Genomic DNA, 24,191 nt, shown 5'->3' on the forward strand with positions numbered 1-24,191 from the left:
TATTATCAATAGATATTTGTTCATTGCGTTTCTGATAAATGCTAACTGATGAGAGACGAGGTTCGCTTTTCACTGGGTGTGTCCCCTATTTCAATATTAATTAAACTGTTAGATATTGCTATCTAGGTATCGTCTACCTGCAAATAAATAATAGTCCGTAGCTGTGGCTCGTTAGAGCGGGTCAGACGTTTGTCACCTTTATGCGAAAGCTCTCAATTCATTGTCGGCTTATGCGTGCGGGTGATGGCTAAATTGAAATCGAGTTTGCAAGACAGATTACTGTTTTATCCTCGTTAAGAACAAATCAATTTTATTGATCTTTACTTTAGCTATTGTTATAGTGTAATTCAGAGTTTTTATTTATTTATTTAAATTGTTTTAGGTTTTTAAAGTAATTTATTAGACATATGAAAAGACCCTTTTACTTACGCAGCCTTATTTGGAAGCGCGTAAGTGTGTTTTATGTAATTACTCCTCTGTTTACATAGGCCTGTGCTAAGAATAATGGATGCAATATTTCTTGCTCGTTATTCGTCTTGGATAGAGAGTATTGCTTGATACATGTTAACAGCAGTCTATAAATTATTATGAACGAGAATTTTGTATGAAACTATGTTATTTGACGTGTGTGAAATTCTCAGCTGAGTCAGAGATGCGTACAAGTATAAAGCTAATGTTATCGTTTACAAAGTTGATAGGGCATGCGGTCCGATAATGCGCTTAACTCGGCAGGGGGAGATGTTGAGCATAAATCATTGCTAAGTGAGATCGGACCCGATGTGTGAACTCGTAAATCACCCGTGTAAATGAGCCCACTAGAAACCAACTGATCTGTCTTTAGAGAAAATTCAATAAATGTACATGCATACGTCGCTTCATTTGTTAAATTGATTTATATTGTACTTGCTAGATTGCTTGATACACTCGTATGTATTATAAAGTTTTTATGACGTCGTAACCACAATTATCGGTTAATCTTATTATGCCACATGTGAATCCTTGAAAGTTTTTTGTAGCTTTTATAAATTGTCTATTTTCATTTGTGAAACAGGAAACAGAAATTTCATAACCTATACGTAAATTTACCTCTTCGCAGAAGTTTGGCAACAATTAGCAGCTATAGTCGTGTTGCAATAGTTGACTTTGAATTATAGTTCATAAGTCCCATACATTTTCTTTTATCACTATGTGGAGCTCATACCTTGGGTGAGTTCAAGTAATGCAGTCCTTTAAAGAAGAATATTTGTGTATTTACTGGATGCCTACATAACTGTACACTGTTAGAACATTATATAACTCAATATAACTTATTTCTAATACTCGGTGCTTGGTTAAAAGAAAATTCCCGTTAAATTGGAGCAATTAATAGCCTCATTATATATGAACAGTGCTAACGATAGTTTCGCTAGTTTCTAATCGACTATAGTGCAAGAACTTTACAACTAAGCCCGTTAACGTACATAGAGTTTCGTTTTATTAATAAAATCGTCGTTGTTAAAATTTTACTTAGAAGAAAAATATTTTGTATATTATAAGAAATATATTATAAAAAGCCGTGCTTCTGCTATAATATAATATTGTTCTAAAATATATTTACTTTATTTATTAAAAATATACAGAGTTTATTTCGATTGTTTTATATATTGTTAAGACTTTTGTGAAATGTATACAATGCCTTAATTTAATAACCCGTTCAGGCTTTTCAGCAAAGCCAGGTCTTAGGAAAGGACGACCGAAATTACGGTTCATCATACATTGTATATATATGTGCTTCTATTGTAAGTAATTTAATTAAATTGATGCTCTAACAATATCTCTATTTAAGCTTATATTATTAGCTCAATGACTTTGTGGTATTACTTATTACTTGAAGTATGCAGGTTGGGTAAACAAGTGAATAATTCATTATAATATCAGCAGTAAATAAAAATAAATTTTAATAAAATCAAAAGAAGGCGGTATGTTATTTTAATATTGGTTCAAAGCGTAGATACAAAATAGACTTAAAAACTTTTCTAGAATTAAAGGCGAGCGATCTGCGTTCGAGGATGGGAAAAATGAGAAGAAATGCAATTTATGAATAAATGTAGAAGTATGATGCACTTTTACTATGGTAATGTTTGTGAATGTTCCATGACTAAATTAATATAAAATGAGACTATACTATATATCGAATGATAAAATGATAAATGTGTGAAAAATATGTTTAAAAAATAATAATATTAACCATCAAAAGAGAAAATAGATAAGGTGACATATTTAATTTTTAGTCAATCATGTATAAAGTGACGTTCATAAATATTTTGCACAAACTCTTGTTGTCAGAATTAAAAGTCTTATGGAACACTGATTCCATAATACGTTTACAAAACATGGGTTGTATTATGCGGGACTAAGCCAACAAATTAAAGGTTACATTCCGAACACAGAAAACTCTCCAAGCGTATATTCGCTGCATATTTCTATTCGCAAGTTCTCACAAGTCACTAACATATTTACCCCAAATCCCTACGAATTTGCTGCGATATTTGTTCCCCGATGGGCGAAATGCGCCCCAATTTAGTGTTTTGCTCGATTGTTGACGACTTTAGTGCAAACACTTACCTACTGGCTGGTGCTGAGTGCGTTTGAACAATAAATTTCTTTTATATTATTACAATATATTTCGCTTGACAGTTTTATTTTCATATATTCTACCGCTCATTGCCGGTGCAGTATTTCGAGCTATAAAACGGGTTACACCTAAAGTAATTATTAGGTTGACTTACTTACAGTCTTATAAAAACAATCGCCATAAAGGACGCATGTTAATTATCTCGCCTGTTATAGTCTACGTAAATATACTTTATAAGTAACATAATATTTAAAAAAGAAAGACATAAAAGGTAGCTAGTTTATTAATATATAACGAGGGGAAAACATATTATGGTGTATGTTTAATATAAATCATGCATTATTTTATCTGTTATTTACGTCAAAAATGTATGAAAATAAATAGCTTCAATCTTAATAAAAATTCATATCAATGTATAATATTGCAATTTAAACTATTTGAGAGATATTTATATATATTTAATTCTACCAAAAATTTAAATTGAGTTCTTCATAGAGTAAAACATCTTTTTCTCACAAAAAGATTACGAGGCTTACAGAAATATAAAAACACTGATCCCAAATATGATATCTCAAACTTTTTATGGGATTTCGTTATTTCTCAGCATCAAGAAACGATTTGAAATAAGAATATTACTTTGACGTTTCCGAGATATAAAATGTTTTAGACATCGTTATATAGATATAAAACTATAGAGATGTTCGAGTGACAAATAGAAGATAGTTATAAAATAGAAGTTTTGCAATTGTTTATGTGAATGTATCGCATGAATATTCATTCACTTCGCCGACCGTAAACTCAATATTAATTAACGCCGTCTCATGGCTGGTGTCGCTTTGGTTATAAAAATATTAAATTGATTAGATCGAGCGCTTGTGGGGTTTGTGTAACATATGTTATGTAGTAACCTATTCCAATGTACGCTATTACAATCTATTTAGTGAAGTAGCATTAGTAATTAGAATTTTCATTTTCATTTCCTGAGTTTTCAAATTAATTGAATTTTCGTTGGAACAAGATATATATAGGATTGTTATGTATGTCTAGGGGATATTTGTTATGTAATCATCCTGTCACAGTAATATGTTTGTTGTCTGAATATAAATAAAAATAAAAACCCACACATCATCTTTACGAAATTTTGAAGGAATCTTACAGCAAGGTAAATGGACAATTTAGTCACAGTTACGTTTACGGCTAAGTTTAATCCGCTTTTATGAAATAATATACTCGTATATACATCTGAGAATATTAAAATCTTTTAAAGCGATATTTCACTTCAACAACATCTGTTTAGAAGATATTTTTGTTATTTTAATACAAATATAATTTAGTCAATAATGTAACACATACACGAGTGTGTTATACATGAAACTTTCTAGTTCAAAATTTTATAAATTTATACGTGAATTTTTAATTTCGTCAATAAATCGCCTACAACGTATTCATGTTAGAATTTTGTTGTTCTCTGAAATCTCAAATTATGAAACACAAAGACCATGTCATCTCGCTTAAATTATTTAACGCTTTAAGCTTAACATTATTGCGGCGTTAAAAGTAGGTATGTGTACCTACATACATTAGTGTACTCCAAATTCGAGGACACTAACAAGTTTTGATATTATTTTTCTAAATTATATTTTTCCACCATATTCATAAAACCACATCTTATTTGTAATGTGAAAAGAAACCGTTTATTTCAAAGAAAAAATTATTCTCATAACTAAAAGAATCGTTTTTTGCTCGTTAAATTAAAAAATATACATCTTCAATAAAACCTAAGGATGCTTCGTTATCAGAGGTAGATTGTACCAATATTTTGCATTAGTTTTTATAAGGAAATTTACTGTATAGCAACCACTTTGCATTTTAATAGTAAATATTCTGACATATCATACATACTTGAGCAAAATAAACCAAGATATAAGATCCTCTTAAATTTGACTATATTTATACTAAGAAGACGGTTTTAGCACTCACAACATTTCTAGCTTATATAAAATATTTTATGAACAATATTATTCTATAATAAACACATGTACTCATAAGAGTAAATAGGTATAGTACACATTTATGGAATAAATAGACACAATAATTTTGCAAAACATTAAAGTAACAGTATAGTTATGTAGGTTAGTACGTGGAGCTCTAGTGTCGAGAAAATAAAATATTGCACGAGCTCAGTTTTGCCTTCAAGAGACACGATGCAATTTTCACAATCACTACGTAAATATAACATAAGCTACGTCTAGTAAATGCATAGCCGCAACCCCTCCTACCATCCTTTTGATGTTACGCACTCCAGAGCACCTCCGAAGTGCTTTTGATTATGTAAGATATTTTACTTTGAAAATATTTTTCTAGCGAACTATAAGACGTAAGATTTGTTACTGAGTTAACGTCACAAAGAATAAATCAAGTTTATGTGACGTCCTCTGCCGCGAGAGAATTTATGCGGTTGTGTAAGCACTCCTCTACATCTGTTAAGATACAGAATACACTGAAAATGTAATTTAAATGATATCTGTTACTTTTACAAAAAAGTTATAATAAAAGTAAATAAAATATGTCTCCAGTATTAAATAACAATATTCTTTTCATATCCTTCATCTCTATGATTGAGGTATCTGGGTTTCGACGCAATACGACTCATAATAATATGATATCATGTCGCAGCGGTAACAAAACACGTGAGTAAAGTGTATACATTGTACATAATTGTATTTTACCTTCATTTTTGTACAAAAAAATATGCTAAGCACTAATATTTCTCATATATATGTACTGTTGACTCTATTATTGTAACATTTCATTTATTCACCCCTTTGATAAGTATGCAACAATTTTATAAAACATATTGTTACATAAGAGCTTTCACGGAACGTTTCAGTGCGTGAGATCCTTTATTAAATATGCCTTCAACAACTCAATATATCGAAATTCATTGTTCTCACGCCTATGCATACGTGACTTAATTTGAATAAAAAACCCTTCGAATTTAAACACAAAGACCAATAATTAGGTTTAATAAGAGTTCGTTTATCGTAGCGGTTGACTTGCTATGTAAATGGTTATGATAATGTATTAAAATTTAATATAAATGGAGTAGAATATGTGAAGTCATGCCTTTCGTTAGCATTAAACCGATTGCCGTGAAACCGGTGTACCTACTGGCGTGATGCAGCAGGTTTAGTTTCGTAGAATAATAAGGGCAAAATTATAAGCATTCGACAATGTTTCAAGGCAAAAAAATTCTTAGATGTCGTGGACTGAAAGAAAAAGAAATATGGTTTAAGTACAAAAGGAATAGATATATATATGTACATATATAACTCCGAACAATATCAAGAATGCTGAATCAAGAATGAATATGTCTAAAGAAATAAAAGAATAAAGAACTAATTATATCAAACTCAAGCATTTAATGAATAGTAATAATTTTCATATATTCTTGTCATTATTAAAAAATTGATATTTTATTATAATCTTATGAATATAAAACACGCTCCTAATTAGTTAATATAATTAGAGGAGGCCTGAGGATATTTGAATATTATTAATTAAAATAGGCCTGTACCATCAAAGATGTATAATTAAAACTCGAAATATGATCGTCAAATTACTATAATTGATACGACTTCCAATATTTGAAGATATAATAAAAGTTACGAACTTATAATTACGAGTAATCTATTAGATTTTCCGGTTTTAATGAGACGAATATTTTTATGAATTAAGTAGACAAAAAAAAATGTCATCTGTGTGTTGTTTTGTGATTTAAATTTAAAGTTGAGTTTGCAGTCAAGAATAATATAGTAACAATTTAATCATTTAAGTTACATAACACATTCCGCTAACATAAAATAGTAACTTAAAGGTGTTAGTTCTCATACACTCTTCATTAGATATGTAAAACGATTGTTGGTTTTTAATAAGCAGCAAACTATAATTTATTATGGTAAATATTTTATAATATAATTTTAAATTTAATTATATTTGAAAAAAAAATCGAACTGTTCAGACTTGTTTTAAATTACGACTCAAAGAAAAACCAATAGCCCAGTTTTACGCCACTGCTTTTATTGAAAAGCACCATATGCGATTATTTCTGCTTTCTTTTATACTTTCACAACTGAACATGCTCCGTTATGACGGTTTTAGATATTGTTTATGTTTTTTTTTCTCTATATTTAAACTCGTTAAAGTGGTATAGAGTGTAATTGAAAAACTTTATTTTAAACTGTCAGAGCGTTTTAATAGTATATATAAAACCGATCTGAACTTGCTGTGTCAAATTTTAATTGATCAATAGTTTCCTTTTAAGTAAGAGAAGGATTTTTTTTTCAAAGATAATGGCAATTGATTTTTATTTTATAAGAAACAATAACAATAACTTATACATCAAAATTATTGTAAGTCACTTTACTTACATCAAAACTTATTTTTGTGGCAGTTGTATGGTTCTTAAAATTTTGGCACTCATAAGACAACAAATGCAATGAAAAGAACAAGGTAAAAGGGATTTTACAAATTCTCATTTTATATCCCGATAATGCGATAAAAAACAAAAAGAGTCTAAGCGTCTCAATTAAGACAAGGTAGGCATTAAAATGTACAGGCCGTGCTGTAATCCTGATTAATGCTACTGAATGTAGACGCAGTATATTTTTCATTAAATAAAACATACTGGGTGGTAATTTTTAATAAGATTGACATATTTTATAGCTTAATACATGTTATATTATTATTAAGCAACTATAGATTATTTTTATAAAGCCACGATACCAACTAACTGTGGAACTTAGTGGGTAGTGGACACTAGTTTGTGAAGTGTTCTAGAAATATAGCATGGAACTAGAATCTACATTATGATCTAGAAAACCAGTATCTGTCTTCACCCACACCAACTTGAATTACCGTGAAAAGGATCATAACGCAAAACGTACAACTATTATTATAATAACTGCATGTATTATATCTTTAAAATAAAACGTATAACACTTTCTGTTTAGTTTTTAATAAGTAGCATTTATAAGTATTAATCTCGTACATATATATATATATATACATACATATATGTACATATATATATACTTCATTCGATGCCAAATATTCTTTTAACAATGTCTAATAATCCTCGGTTTTAGCCAGGAAATTATAAATTCTATGTAAAGGCATAATAGGAGAGGGTTTGTTTATTACTACGTGATCACCACACTGAATATTGGAACGTGGGTGGAATATGTCGTTTTTTGGATTAAACCATAGTTCTTATACGGAAGTAATACTTGAAAATCTTTAAGTTTTCAGTATTAGTCCTAGTTGATATTGTAGTAATAAATAGTATTTAATCACTTACGATATTCAAATAAGATTAGTATTATTTTGTTACGGTATTGCAGGTGCTAATATTTTTTTTGTCAATAGCGACATCATAGCCTACAGTTTAGTGGATTAACTTCGGAAACATTTTAATATTGCGATAGCTTTGTTAGATTACTTTTTTGTTCATCATACAATGATGCTGTTATCATTTCAAAGTCGTAGGGACTTTTATTTCTTTTTACTACATACTTCATATGACAGTAAGATCTATCTGTTTGGATTACGTGTCTCGACACAGTGTCCTTATTTTTTTTTTGTTTTCTTAAAACCCTTAAGGTCCTGGAGTCTCTATTGTTTTCTATTCTCTCACGGTATTTGGAGCCGGACGTGACACATACAATCTCAGTGTATAGCTACTACACAGATACAAACATGTATAAACACAGTTCATACTCTTCTATGGTTTCTCTATGCTACCTTTACAATTTCAGAAGTGTATAGAAGTAAGGTGTGTACCGTCCATAGGATATTGTTGCGGTTCTTGTATATATGAGGCATCCGTTTAATGACAGAGCTCAGCCATTGGACATCGTATTGTGATAAAATTAATGACAGCTTATATAGAAAAAATCCACTGCAATCTATTAATTTTAACCACATATTAAAAATGGTAGACATTGATATGAAAAGTACTGTAAATAAAAAAAATAAATAGATATGTCTTTTAAAACATATTGAAAGTAAATTTTTTTATACATTTTGTTTAAAATTACAACCATATATTGAACATTTCAATGTAACATCTTTTTATAAAAAAAAAATGAGGGTATTAAAACAAAACATAATTATTGTTAGTAGTAGTTAATCTTATAAGATAGTTCGCATTACATCATACATCGATAAAATAGATTAGTATTTGACATACACGAGTCCAAAGAAGCCTTCGTCCTCTAGTAATAGGCTAGATTATATCAACGTTTAACGTATGTCACTGGGGGCGAGCTTGAAAACGTTTAGGATAAGTCAGTCATATACATGCAAGCTCTTGTAACTAGATTTAAGCTTTGACGTCATTGAAATCTGACTTCCAGATTTGGAAAGCCCGTTTTCATTTATTAAATTAATTAACAATAGATTAGCTTCAATATAAACAAATTTTGTTAAGCTCCTGTATTTTTAAGGAATTTATTTATTTGTGTTTGGGAATAATATGAAAATAGTGCTGATTTTTAAAAATTATATGTAATTATATACATGCCTACGATATTGGTAAAAATATAATAAACCATAGTTCAGTTATATTTTTATGAGAGAAAATAATTTCATACCTATGATTTTTTTATGTTATTCTGATATTTAGTTTTATCGAACTCGTATTTAAAAAAAAGTAGATAAGCCAAATCAAACTGTTGCAATCCTCACATAAGGTTCAATTGCCTCAAAGATATCGTAATCTACGAAGGGAAGAAAATTAAAATGTATAGTTAAATACTTTATAAAAACATTTTTAGAAACTAATCAACGTCGACGGGATAAAATTAAACCGTTATCATAACAGCAATAATTAAGTGCATGTATTTTACCTTCCATATCAAATATTTGTGGAGCATGTAAATATTTTTCTGAGCGGCATATACTGATGTTTCGAGATGGCAATAACGCCGACAGACGTAATGAGGAAGGTGGGTTGTAGCGTCGTGTGTCGTCCTTTAGCAAAGAAGTTGTCCCATGTTCATAATATTAAGGTTGAAAATTTTATATCACTGAGAATGACACGCGTGTGTGTAAGTTTGTCAGAGACCCGAGGCCACGGACTCGCTATAACGAGCCCGCGTTGACGGGATGAAGGCAATGGTGACAAACAGCTTTCGAGTGAGCTACTTTTAAATATTATTTCTTAAATAAATATAGCCCCTTCATAGGTGGACAAAATGTTATTGAACTTATGTTTTAATATCCTATAATTTATTTATTTTGGTATCAAAAATCTTAAAATACTTTTGTCTACCTTTTTTTTTTGTATTAAGTGTAAATAATTTAAGTGAAATCATTTATGTCGTTAAATATTTATTTCCAATAGGATGTCCTTATAAAGATGTAAGCGAAAAAAGTATTTAATAAAATTGGAACTCGATTAATTCAGGCGCCAGACCCTACGAAGTTTTTTTTTTATTTTCATTGCTACATAATATTATGAGTGAGACGTTACTTTAATGCGGCATGTTAAAATGCATAACGAGGTCATATTAAAGTACAGATAAAAGAACATTTTAAATTCTTGGAATAAAGATTGGACGTCTTAATCAAGTACAATGTGATTACTGCAAGTTCCGAAGAACAATGAACCATTGTCGATTGGAGTTTCTTAATCTCACTAATTAATGAACAATGATCGCTCTTTATTTGATACCTCGAAGCTATAGTTATAGATTGCAAGTTAGTCTCAAACTGTCTATATCTTTAATAGCAATTAATCAGTTTTAACAATTTGTAACTATAGACAACATTCTTCTTAATGAGTAATGGAAGAGACAAGAAAGTTTTCATATAACTTTAATTGGAAAGTTATGACAAGTTACTTACATAAATATAGCGCATTTCAATTATTTTACTTAACTTACATTAAAACCTTAAAGTCATCTTAGGTTATTCGGTTACATAAGGCAGACATATAAGTCGAAATGTCAATGAAATTTGTGTAGGTTTTAAGCAAAAGTAAAAAAAAAAACAGCACACTCTTAAAAAACATCATTGTGGTAACAGAAGTTTAATTTTATTATCAGCGAGAATATTACTGCCAACACATTGTCAGCTTTTAAAATGGAAAGCTAATATTTTAAAATGCTACATAGTAATTCACTTTTGAAGCTATTGTGACAGTGGACGCCCGTCAAAAGCTATTTATAACATCTGCCGCTCAAAAGCTTTACTAACACTTTAATTCGTTGTGCTTATTTGATTTGTGGACTTTATTTAACTAAATTGCTTTTATAAAGAGTAAAGTTTTAAAACTCTTATTTTCAGGAAATATATGAATGTCATGGTTTTGCAAATAACTCATCGGATTGTGTGAAGCGTAAACATTGTTTATTGTGCAAATAATAATCCAACGTATAGTTGGTATACAGTTCAAGAGAGCATCAAAGCCCAGTGCAAAGGCTCAAAGCCTCCAATTACCCGAACGGGCACGCGGTGGGCTTTTAGTGAATAATGAGCCGCTTATACCAGCGATGATGGCTTGGCTGCGATTGTTTTGAGTGGGCTGAGGCATGAGGACCACCCTGCGAAGTACCGCGCCACAGGCAACGTCAACGTTCCGAGCGCGGTCACTGCGTCAACACAATTTCGCGTTCTCTTCACGCCTCTACCTAACTTTGACATTTCGGTTTGGCACGGTCACCGCACACGTCTCGTAAATGTAACGTTTATTATACAAGCCTGAAAAAGACCCGTTTTATGAATTTTTAATAGCCAGCTCAAGAAATATTGATTCTATTGAATAAATTAGTTTTCAAAATGCTGAAGAATAATTCAGCATTTAAATATCTAATAAGGTAGAACGTCAAGAGTCTTTTGAGTGTTAAAATATGTTGGTATTCTAGAATAATAAATACTGACTATTTCACATACTCTCTTTGTTTGAAAGGACAAAGGGCAAGTAGGGGATAATAACGAGAGAAGAAATGTTTATTTGTCTCCAAATCGTTTATTCTTAGAGAATGTCGACGTTGAATGCTTGGGAAATTGTCCTGACGTCTGAACGAGGAGTATATTTTTAAAGCGTCCTTGATTCTCCTCGTAACATTCAGCCAGACTGGTTTTATTTGTTAAACATTATTCAAGCTTTGGGATAAAAACAGAAAAGTCTTTGCGTTTTAAATATCACTTCACAGTATTCGAAATATGGCGAATTTTACAATAACTTTAAAACACGTTATTTCAATTGAAACATTCATTTATAATCGTTGTTCATCCCCCAGTATTATAAAAACATTACGTTTCTACACAACATTTAACATTCTGTACTTGTTTTTGTTATACGGTTACGTGAGGTTTTTCAAACAGATTGTTTTATTCTTAAAACCTTTCATAAACTGCTATTAAGAGCGGAAATTTAAATAAACGCCTAAAGAGAATTTTTATGTAACTTAATTAACAGCCCCATTAAATATACCTTAAAAATACTCGTAGTAAATATGACGACCGTTTAGTATTTTTTATGAAAATAATAGGTGTATTTACTTTTTAAACAAACTTGTTTGAATTTAATAAGTTTTTTGAATGAAATTATCGATAATTAATTCAGAGAAACAATGTTATTACTATTTAAAATGCAACCAGATGTATAATTTATATATGCCTTTATTTGCAGAGTTGTTTTGTTATAATGAAATATCATCAATGTTGCATAAAACTTTTGTTAGCATGTCGCCGTACAATAAGTACAAAATGGAGAGCATTTTATTTAGTTATATGGTACATGTAGTCGTCGGGGAGTGCTGTAGCGCGGGACGTAGTCAGGCGTACGCAATTTGTGGACCATTTCTCTTCGCATGCCGTGTGACACTTCTGCGGATTGGGAAGAAAGATAACTATGGATATACCCTCTTAAAGTTTTTTTACTTAAATCTAACACTGCTTCCTTTTTTTTTTGCTAATTTTATTCAGATAATGCGTTATACTTCAACGATTTCAAATACGAATTGGATAAAAAATATTAAATTTATATTGCCTAAATTTAAATATAACACGCATTTATTCTGTCTAACAATAGAGAAAATAACAATCGATGAGGCGGTATTTTGTTGGAGCGGTATTGCAGTCGCGAATGCAATTTGTAGTACATTTCTCTACCGTGTCGTCGTAACATATCAGGAATATTAGGAATCGGGTTGACGTCACACTATTGATAACTCGACACAAAATTAGTCCTTCTGTTTTTAGACTCTTGTTTTATAGATTTTATTTGTCCATGTAAGTTTCACGGCAGCATACAAGAAAAATGTTATTGAATAATTTTTTTAACTTTTTTGTAATCGGTATAATAATGAAAACAAAAACATTTATTATAATCCCTAAATATGGAGTAACACAAAATGTTTTTGTATGACAGCCCTGTCGTGTTGTATAAATTTTTGATTGTACATTATTTGAATACATATAACATTGTTTCTAAGTTTGATATTATATTCATCGAGTGAGTTTACGTTGATAATATTTTAAATCTGTTGGCATGCGAAGGCGGTGGCTCCATGTTTAATCTCGCTTCTCGGCGTGGGCATCTCATTTTTGCTATACTACGCCTTGCGCTTGTCACGACTGTGTCATAATGTTATGTGTGTAAATAATATTTCTAAGTATTCAGAACGCGGTTTAATGCACACATATCTCTTAGTAATTTACCATTATGAAATATGTATAACAATAAAAAAAAAAATGTAATACTAAATTATTACAGCAAATATAATGAAAGTAATGAATTTTGCACTCGTGTAAAATAATGTGTTTTTATTAAAGCTTTAATGTTTTTACTACCTACAAGTTTAAGAACAATGTCTCGCTTTACCTAGTTGTCTTCACAAAGTAAGAATAAACTGTTTCATTATGAAATTGTTTCGTTTTCCAGTTTTCCGTCGGTTCATTAATTTTTAGAGCTTTTTTAAATCTCTCAGAGTTCACAAAATGGTGGTAGCTCCAGTTTGGCGGAGTTGTACGTCGACCGTCGTCCGACCCTAGTCCGCATGAAGCAACATTTTTCCTTTAATTTTTCTTATGGCACACCTTTTTACCCATTAATAATTTGAAAGACAATATCATCATTTATATGTCTTATAAGCCGAATATTATGTCTTATAAGACATTGCACTCCTTTATTTTAAGTCTGATTTGAAATTTTACTTTCATAAAATATTATGGACGTTCATATGTTTAGATACATTACGCAAACAGAACTCAACTACGTGCTTTTAACTGAAATTTGCATAATGATGTTAGAAAATACCCTTAAGCCTAAGAATGTTATGCACTCAAGGTAATCAACGAATACTAAGACAGGACACGACGCAGCGATATTTGCTTCGCTTAGGAGGTATGAATGCATCACAGGAACTTAGCGATTGCTCATCCAACGGCATATTGGAGACGAAAACTTAAGTTTGTTTAAGTTCCATTCAAATTCTCATGTTCACTTTAAGTAGAGCGTTCCTATATCACCAAAGCAATTATTTATGGTTGTGTGCCAAAGCTATGTTTGAATTGCATACCGATATTTAAACGGGACCTGACCTATCAATGCAACTCTCAATTAAGGTGAATTTCATATTGAAGTATCCATTTCAACGTAATTTGGCTATTTGTATGGATCAGACACGCTCCGGATAGCACATGCCTTAGTCGCAAAACGCATACGTAAAATAGTTTATCCCTCAATGAAACCATTACGATTGTATAGGTACGTGATACTGGAATTTAAAGTAATCTCTTAAGCTTATATAGATGAAATGGTTTCTAGTTATGTTTTGTAGAATTTTTAAAGTAAAAGGCCATTTTCTACTACAAAGGAGCAAATAGTATAATACATTTTGTTTGGGTTTGTTCAAGTAATTAATATATATATATAAATTTTACTGCATTTTACTGACAAATAATGTTTATTAAATATTGTTACCCTAATTTTAAATTAAATTATTAGCATGGAAAATACTCGAAGATTTAAGATAAGAACAAACATTTTAAAGTAAATGAAGATCTTATTCAACTTTGTTCACCGTTTATATCTATACGTCTGTCAGGTTGGTTGTAATAGCTTTCTTCCGTGGAACTTTTGTGCTCTGATTATACAATAATGTTAACAACGTGTAAATCAGATCCCTTTGTCTGGAGGTAAGAAACACAATGTTTACTCACGTCTCTTATATTATGAGCGCTATTTAAAAAAATATAAATAAAATCTTCTTGATGATGGAAATATATCTTGGTTAATTTTTTTTCGCTATTTTTATTATATGTTTAGTAAAATGAACTAGAAAGGGGATCACAATTCAATTATAGTCAAAATTATATAAATAATTCGACAAAATTAAACGACTTTTTAAAATAATCAATGAAATAAAAATTACTTCAACTGTCTTACAGTCTGAAACTATTTTTTTAAATCGCTTTTTTCAGTAGTCGGAATTTTTAGGGACATTAATAAAACTATGTTGGTCATGCAAAATAAAGAACACACAAGTGTTATCCTCATGGATTTAAAACAGGCAATCACACTATATTTCGCATTCATATTGTATTCTATGGGAATAAAATGCATAAATTATATTTTTTCCGACTTGAATAATCGTTATAAATTGAAAAGGATTTATCGAAAATAGACTGTGTTCTTTGTTACAAATATAAAATGCTCTAACATGTTCACGTATTATTTTAATTAACGTATAGCCTTGCAACAACTGTCACGACTATTGGTCGATTTCTCCTACGCAAACTATTTATTGTCGTAGAATAAGCACCGTAGTATAATCCGTAATTGTTAATACTTAAAATCTTCTTCATGAAATATTTTTGCTTTTAATAAATAAACTAATTTATAAATTTGATAAGATATAAAGTTATTTAAGAAATTAATATTGCATATTCTAACTCTGATCATACCACTTCGTCAATCCTCGATCGAAACTTCTGATAAAGTTTCTAAATGAATAATATAAGGAAGGTCTTATCGAGTACTTAGTTTAAGATCTCACCCATAGCTTAACAGGTTTCCTGAACGAGTATGCGCTTATTACACTTTTATTTTTAATAGCGCCAATAAATGTGATTTTTGCTCAGCTTACAATGTAATATCTTGATTAAAAATTAAAACATTTTATTAATATTTTTATTGAAGCATTTCTACAAGTATTCCATTCGAATTGTAAATAATATGAAAATTATAAAACCATGACGAGTATTACTTGTTTAATAATTATCTAATAACATGTGTAGGTGTTTAGTGTTTGCCATTTGCATGGTTGTGATTTATAAAATTACATAAAGTACTAGTATGCTGTATAACTTTCTGGTTTCTTCTTACGTAATAGTATGAAGGCATTTCCTAATAATAGATTTTTTTTCGTTTAATATGTATTTTTTAATACATTGTTATAATAGGTAATTATCATAATTTTTGACATACGTAATATTTGTTTGGGCTTCCATCTTTTAGAACTTTTAAATTTATTTATTTTTATATTAAATAACGTTATACGAAGATTTAATTAACATATTAGGAATTGAAATGTTATCGTGTTTTGTATATGGTTTCCAAAGTTGTAGTTAAGAAATAAAAGACAAACATAACGAAAACAGGCTACAGCAAGCGGCCTTCCGATAAAGCCTTCAGTTGTTATTAGTGCGGCGAGGTGCGCGCGCGCTCTCCTACCGTTTTCTCCAAGGTTTGCGAAACATTGACTTTGATATTTGACATACATAAATAACTTTAAAGACATGTATTTTAATCTTATATAATAATGAAAAATTTTATGCAAATAATATGCATACTGGCTGCTATAAATTTCACATCTGCCGATTTGTATTTAAAAGAAAATGTTAAGAAAAGAAATACCATCATTAAAATAAACAATGATTTGATACCAACGTGCTATAATACAACGATATTTAAGAATGTGAAACATCTGAGGCGTATCGTAAATGCATCAGAATTTATTTTCACTGGGAAAATTTCAAATGTTCAGCGAAAAAATAATGGTGAGGAAAATCGAAAAGGAAGCGTTTTTAAGGTGTACGTAAGAAGAATATTAAAAGATGATAACGGTGTATTTAGTGATTTATTGAGTACGAATACGTGTAAAAATTCTTCAAAAAGTGTATCTTTATTTGCTGAGGGTGGTCCGTGGAGAAAAATGTGCTCTGTGTCGAAAGGATGGTCAGCAATACTTTTCGGGGAGCGATTATCACCTATAAAACTATTGATAGACCCCATACCTTTAAATCTAGATCGCATGCGAGGATTAAAAGCTGCCATAAAAGGTAATTTTATTTATATTGCTTTATTACCTTAAACAACCAATAATATTGCATTATTATGTCTGGAAAGTCGAATACTTTGATAGTAGAGATTCAAAATTTCTAAATCTAACTTTTCTTACATGTCTGTTATACTAAAAATAAATTGAATAATTACATTTTAATAAAAAACACTGTTAAATGTGAATGAAATTAAAATATTTCAATACCACAGCGCCCAAACTTTATTATATAGATAAAAGCTTTCATACATTATCTGTACTCTACATAGATCTGCGAATGAAACTGTAAACGAGACAAGAGTTTTAATTGCAATAGAAATATTTACATTTCATATTTGCTCTTCACTTTTAAAAAGTAGTTTAAAATGTAAACATCCTACCTTTTCATAATGACTATTGCGTCTAAATTTAGTAATGTTATAGTGGTGTGATTTTACGGTGATACACCGGCGGCGTTTTATCTCAAAGATGATTATCGGGTGTGAATTGTTAGACCCAAAAGTGGACTGCAGTTATACAACCACTTAGCTAGGGTTTTATGGTCACTACAGTTCTATTTGGTTATAATTATTAAATCAATCAAAATGTATAAAAATATTACTGTATACAATAAATAATTTACGTTTGAAAGATTATTTTTAATCTTAATATAATATCATTTTGAAAACTTTGAATGAACCTTAAATTAACACTTAACCTGTACTTTTATTTAAGAAAACTCTAAAATAAAAATAATTAAATAATCCACAACCATTAGTAACCATAGGTTTCGAGAATAGTAAGTTTAGCTTGTAAAAGAAATAAATTTATCTAGTTCCAATAACATTAAAAATTATGAAGACATAGTTTTATGTTCTAGTCATAATATATTTCGGAGAAACATATCGTGGGCAGGTCTTATCGTGAGAAAACAAATTCAAAGCACAAAAATGCACACAATCGACTTAAAATATTTTCTTAAAAGTAATGGTTTAAAAACCTATTTGGTAGGAAAGTAACATAGAAGATAAAAAATATTTAATCTTACATAAAACAAGACAAGATAAAACTTCGATTATTTGATAAAAGAACCTTTTAAAGATTTATAATAATGAAGACAAGGTCGGCGTTTGATAAAACGAACGTTAGTCCCCCGAAACATGGGTCGCTCAAACTAAGTCCGCAAAGTCACATAGCTGCTCGAGTATCGACCTTATTGGGACCACCAGCGAAGTGCCAGGACAACAAGACAAATTTATTGACACTCTTTCAATTAAATCTATTGTTGCTGCACAGATACAGCCGCACCGACAACAGCAGAATAAAACACGATAACTCGCAGCATGAATCTGTAATGCGTAGAGATATGCTCGCAGCGCACCATACACCGTAAAAGGAGATTTATTAAAACTATTTGGAAACTGATTCGATCGAAACTGAACGATTTGACATTTAGATAAGAAATAAAATTTATTCTTCCTTCGGTCACATCGCTTCGCTAGTGACAATGGAATAAAAAGGTTATAAAAATGCGCCGGTTGCGGCAGGTCGCCCACGTTCGGCCTGTTGTCGGATACTCATACGAGGCTACGTATATTGTCTCGAGACTAGCTGCCGCTGTTGGCGGAATACGACGATTGCGTTATTACGAGCTGCCTATGCTTGCAAGCACGTGTAAATTCCTGTGTGTGAACACAACAGATAAGGTTGCGTGGGCATCACTAAATAAACCGCACCGCGTAACCTTTTCCCAACAGATTATAACGTTTAACCTTATATAGAAAAAAAGAACTCTAAATAATTTACTTCTTTATGATTTCAGAAGGATACAAAATGAATAACGATAAATACACATACTGCTTCATAATTGTCAATTTAAAAATTCATGTCCCTCGTAGTCTTTTTGGTTACCCAATTTACATACCGCTATTGTATTCGGGTGCGTTTCAATAAAATTTAACCGCAGTCATCTCCACGTGTCCTATAAGCATCCAAGATGTCATTTTACGAGGATCCTTAAGACCAAGTTAGGGTTATAGCCATAATTCAGTTTTATGAAACTCTCCAAGTAACAAAGTGTATATTTCTTAACTTTTCAAATTCTACTATAAAACCGATCATATTTTTGTCCTACGAATATAATTATCGAAAAGCGGTACAAATTATGAAGATAATAGCGTTGTAATCTTTTGTCTATTGTTGTTTTGAGTTCACCAAAATTATGATTGTTCAAGATAATTTGAGAGTTTTGAAATTTTGTGTTCCTTTTCTATTGCTTCTATTATTACTATGTCGTGAATTCAAAGTACAATTTCCAAGAAGAATAATGCTTTGTAGAATGTAATTGTTTACTTAATGAGTATGATTCAAAAGAATTTTGAATTATACTTATATTTTTGTTGTGTTAATAGTCTTCTAAATATTAATATATTTATGATAAAAGCACATTTTGTCACATTAGGGGATGTTCGTGCTGTAATATAAAGCAACATGAAATTCGTACAAGTTTACAGCTTCAATAACGAAGTTTACGATGTACACTGCGGTTACGTAGCAAGTGTTAAAAGTGTTTCTAAAGGGATTCTCTTAATTTTTACCTCGTTTTTATAGTTATATATAATTAAAAATATACATGTATATGAAGGTATATGAAAATATTTTGCACCTTTTATACTTAGGTATATATAAAATAATACATATATTTGTTATTTAAAACACTATTTAACTATAATATTATAGGTTTATCGTGGAGAAGACATGAGGAAACTTAAAAGTTTTCTTTTTCTTAACTAAAGTATATTTAAGAATAAAGACGTAATTTTTAATATATGCAGTTCCAATAAAACAGCTGCCTCTTAATTAGACGTTTAAATATTTATTGGGTTTTAAATATTTTGTTAGGAAAGAATGTATTGATTAGCTGGTACCCATATAAATTTTATATAGATCAAATGAAAATTTTAAGTGATCGCACCTTCAATGAGTAACTCTACAATATTTTCATAATCTAAGGCTACTTCATACCTTCTTTAAATGCTTATGTATATCAAATGTTACCATCTTAATTGTTAAAATGTGTTTCTACATAAACATATTAAATGTGATTTCAGATCTAAAATCGTTTTTAGTTATTTCGTAAAAGAATTTAAATCTTAAGCATTTGGTTTATTCAGGCCTAAATAAATATCATATTAAACTTATGTATTTTCAACATTATCTACACTCCAACATAAACATTTTATTATAGAATTTGATAATGGCTGAAACTGTTTAAAGGTACCTACCTACCTACGCTCGTCCATTATGCGGGGTGTCCCAAACCTTAGAAGCAAAATGGTAGAAAGAAAGGGATGGTATGCTCGTAAAACGTCACGGGGAGCACCAGCTATAAAGTAAATGTACATTGGACAGAATATAATTGAAATACTACACTACTTTCTGTGACAAGGTCTTATTTCCATTAATGCGTAGGCGTTTAAACACCCTTCCGCGAGAAAGATAATAAAATTTATCGGTAAGGCAGTAAAAACGACAATACTAATTTTTGCCGTTTGCGTTTAATGTTTATTATATAGAAATTTTATTGCTCGTAACTTTTGGGTAATTCGGAATTATTAAAAATTGTTAACATTTCTATTTTAAAATTATTGTCTAACGTATTTATTGAATATTCATTCTGTGGTTATAATAGCGTGTGGTGGTTTATGGATCCTAATCGTTCTGAATTCATTATTACTAAACGTAAGTCGACATTCCTTTCTTTTGTTCGGCGACGGTGATGGTTGTCTTCGCCCACACACTTCCGGAGGCAATACAATTCGTTTTTTTTTGGGTCGGATTGAATCCTATTGCGCGGTAATATATTAACAAAATTAGCATAAAGGTGGATTGTTAATTTATTAGATTATAAACATTACGTTGCAAATTTTAAGTTTTCTAAAGACTTTATTTTTTTTTTATTTTGGAATTATAATTTTCGGAAGAGAATAAATCATACATTAAAATAAAAAAATAGTAGATTAATTTGTAATGTAAAGAATGTAATTAATATTAAGAAAAATATGCGAAGTTCGGAAGGAACATAATTACTTGTGAAATTATTTTCTTGTTTATAGAGGCCTTACAGCAGTTGTTTGGTTTTAATTTTATTTTCATATTTAATAATAATTTATAGTCTTCATTTGACAGCTGACATTATGACATGCTTACGCTTTGTTCATTAATCAGAGAAAGCGGATCATAATAAGTTTTTTTTCGGTTTTATTATATTATCTTGATAATTATAAGTGGACACTGATTAATTGGACATTTATTAAAAATATAATTAAATCAAAATGACTCTCCCACTCATCATACAATATGATTTTTAATCCAAATGTACACCGCGATTTTAATTCTCCGATATCGTCGCAATCAATGAACACAGTTTGTTTTCACAGGCAATAGTCCGATTAATAATATCTGATAAATAAAGTTGTATCAGACCATGTATAATAATACTATCTTTGAATTAACTGTATTTTAAAAGCACAAAGAGTATCACAGCCTTAATGTTATTTCAGTCGTCCCGCAAAAATGATAATATGAATATAAAGCGAATGTTTAAAATGTACTATCACAGAGAATATAATATCATTCTTCTGCTTCGTTTACGTGAAATTTGAAGTCTGCTTTTGTGTGTTTTAACCACTTTTAAAATTAAACTTTTATTATTTACTTTTTTATAAAATGTAAACTAATTTATTAAAAGTTTTTTATATGAGAGACATGATATTTAAAAACACAAATTAGTATGAAACATTGTGTTTGACTGTGTGTAGGACATCAAAGACATGTCTATGCCTTTTTGGGAAACAAGTTTTATAACTTTGCCGAGATATAAATTTTGTAAAATTTAGTTTACTAAATAATTTAATTCTTTTGTTACAGGTACGTATCGTGATACAGTTATTTACATTTATAATATGTGATATTTTATGATATACTTATTATAAAGGTAAGGTAAAGTGATAAGCAATGTATGTAGAGGTAAGTTGATGATATATTAATGTACAATATTATTTGTTTCACTCTATGTCTGCATGGCTAAATGTTTCTAGAATGGTCTTTGTGCCTTCACTGTTCCGGGTTACAGAAAGGTCTAATCAATTTTAATGGATTAACGTTCTCGATAAAAGTCTTTATAGTTGGTTACTGAAATAAGAAATATTACATGTTTGTTTAATTAAACATTCCAAAGATTAACTAGATTATAAAACTTCAATTAAATGCATATTACTCAATTCTTAGAATACACTTTAATACATTTAATACTATTCTATAATAAATAATTATAACTTACTTAAAATTATAATGTGACTACTCTAAAATTAGAACCGCTCAGTACTAACATTTCGCTTTGATAAACAAATAAAATTTGAACGCTACGGATTGCAAAATTGTTCGAAGTTAAGTACCCGTTTAATCGTAGTAAAAAAGGAATTAGAGAATATTCAACTTCATAAATTAAACAAAATTGTTAATTGAAAGATCCATTTGTGCCTCTAACAACTCTAACCCGTGTCTGTATTGGTTTAGAGACTTAGTAAATGGTAGGTATAAGGTAAGGGTTAGCTTTCCCCGAGCCTTATTTGCCTGCACAATGTAAGCTGCCCTGCTCCGTGCCCAGTATGCCTTACTTATACTGAGTAAACACTAAACGGGACAGTTTTCAACTAAATGAAATTGTCTGTCTACGATATGATTTGATTTCCTAATGGAATAGCTATTGTTTGCTTTTCTATTATATTAAATCAGGTTTTAGCCTTCTAAGTCAATTATTGTTATGGTCTTGACTTAGGATGAAGTCTTAGTTGTTATGTTATCTTTGAAAATATTTCGATTTACTTTCTCCGTACCAACTCAATGTTAATTTGTTTCCCGCTTACTTTCTCCGTCTATTGAATCTTTATCCATGGAAAGTAATAATACAGTCTATATATTTTTAGTCTATGGTTTTTATTAAAAGTCTTTTAATTATGGAATTTGCAATTAAATGTTTGATATTATTATTAAAGAACATAGTGTTTTTCATTTTAATATTTACTTTTAAATGTTTATTTGTTCATAAGTTATTATAAAAGTTTTTGGAAACGACTTTATTTCTTTTACAACAAACACAATCTTTTATAAAGTATGCCAATAAAAAAATAGAGTGTTAGAATTTATAACTTAAATGTTGATTTATTAGATTACTGTTATTATTTTTATTATTAACATTATTTGTACATAGTTATGTCGGTTAAGTTAATTACCTGTTACATTACGCAGTAGAAAGGAAGGATAAGGATAGCAATAGAATTGTTCGAATGAATATAAGATATCAATAAAGTGATGACCTTGTCTCATATATTATGAAACATTAACAATGGTATAACCTTTTTCAATAAACAGAAAGAAAAGTTGATCTCGAAAGAAGGAAGTGTTTGAATATTTTACAATAAATAATAAGAAATTCGTAAATTTTAAAGAAACGTGCACTATGTTGGATAATTTATTATATAATATATTAATCGTAATCAGACGTATAAATTCTTCTTATGTGTTAAATTCATTTTATGATCATCGTTAATCACCGAGGCAATAGCGATTGGCGTTCGCAGTCCGACGCTAGTTCACCCACGCGTTGAATGGCGTCAAATACCCACTAACTGAGTCCAAACAGCTATAAATGCATATTTTATATTATTATAATTACCAAATGCGCGTGAGAAAGTTCACAAAGTAATTTCTAGTTCAAAAGTAGTTATAAAGGCACGTCTGTTTAATATAAAACAATGAGATGGTTTGGACTTTAAATAATTAAATTTATGACATCAGTCGTTGTGGCTATTATTTAAACAGTCGAAATCTAAATTTAAAACAAATGGTAGACGATCAGTTACTGTAATATTAAAAATATGGACCTAAAGGTTAAACCGAATACAAGTTTGTGATTTAAAAAACATGAACGTTCTGTAATAAGGCTATTAATAAATCATTTCTTTGTGCAACGCTGTAAATATAATAAAAACTGATATACAACTGCTTTCGTTGAAAGTAATCTGGATAAGAAACCGTTATAAATTGCAAAAAAGGCGAGACCTCTTTTGAGAAAGCGGTTTCTTGAAGTACTTTACAATGTGATCCCGAAGTATTGTGCGTCGTTGATCCCTCCAATCCGGACGACTTCAATCCAGACTGATATCTATGATAATTTTATGTTTCCT

At 30.0% G+C, this 24,191-nt stretch overlaps 1 protein-coding gene across 3 annotated transcripts in view; it reads left to right on the forward strand.

The window, feature by feature from the left end:
* Window positions 1–24,191, forward strand: part of LOC116777489 (agrin-like) — a 126,358-nt gene that overhangs the window by 46,058 nt on the left and 56,109 nt on the right. The window contains exon 1 of one of the 3 annotated variants that reach the window (XM_032671096.2): window positions 16,328–16,966. The exons of the other annotated variants lie outside the window; for them this stretch is intronic. Within the exon in view, the coding sequence (XP_032526987.2) occupies window positions 16,447–16,966 (520 nt within the window). The 5' untranslated portion in view covers window positions 16,328–16,446. Of the gene's footprint in view, window positions 1–16,327; window positions 16,967–24,191 lie in introns of those variants that run through there. 3 annotated transcript variants of the gene reach the window in all.

The sequence above is a fragment of the Danaus plexippus genome, chromosome 6, assembly GCF_018135715.1.
Source record: "Danaus plexippus chromosome 6, MEX_DaPlex, whole genome shotgun sequence".
In the NCBI taxonomy this organism is placed as follows: Eukaryota; Metazoa; Arthropoda; class Insecta; order Lepidoptera; family Nymphalidae; genus Danaus; species Danaus plexippus.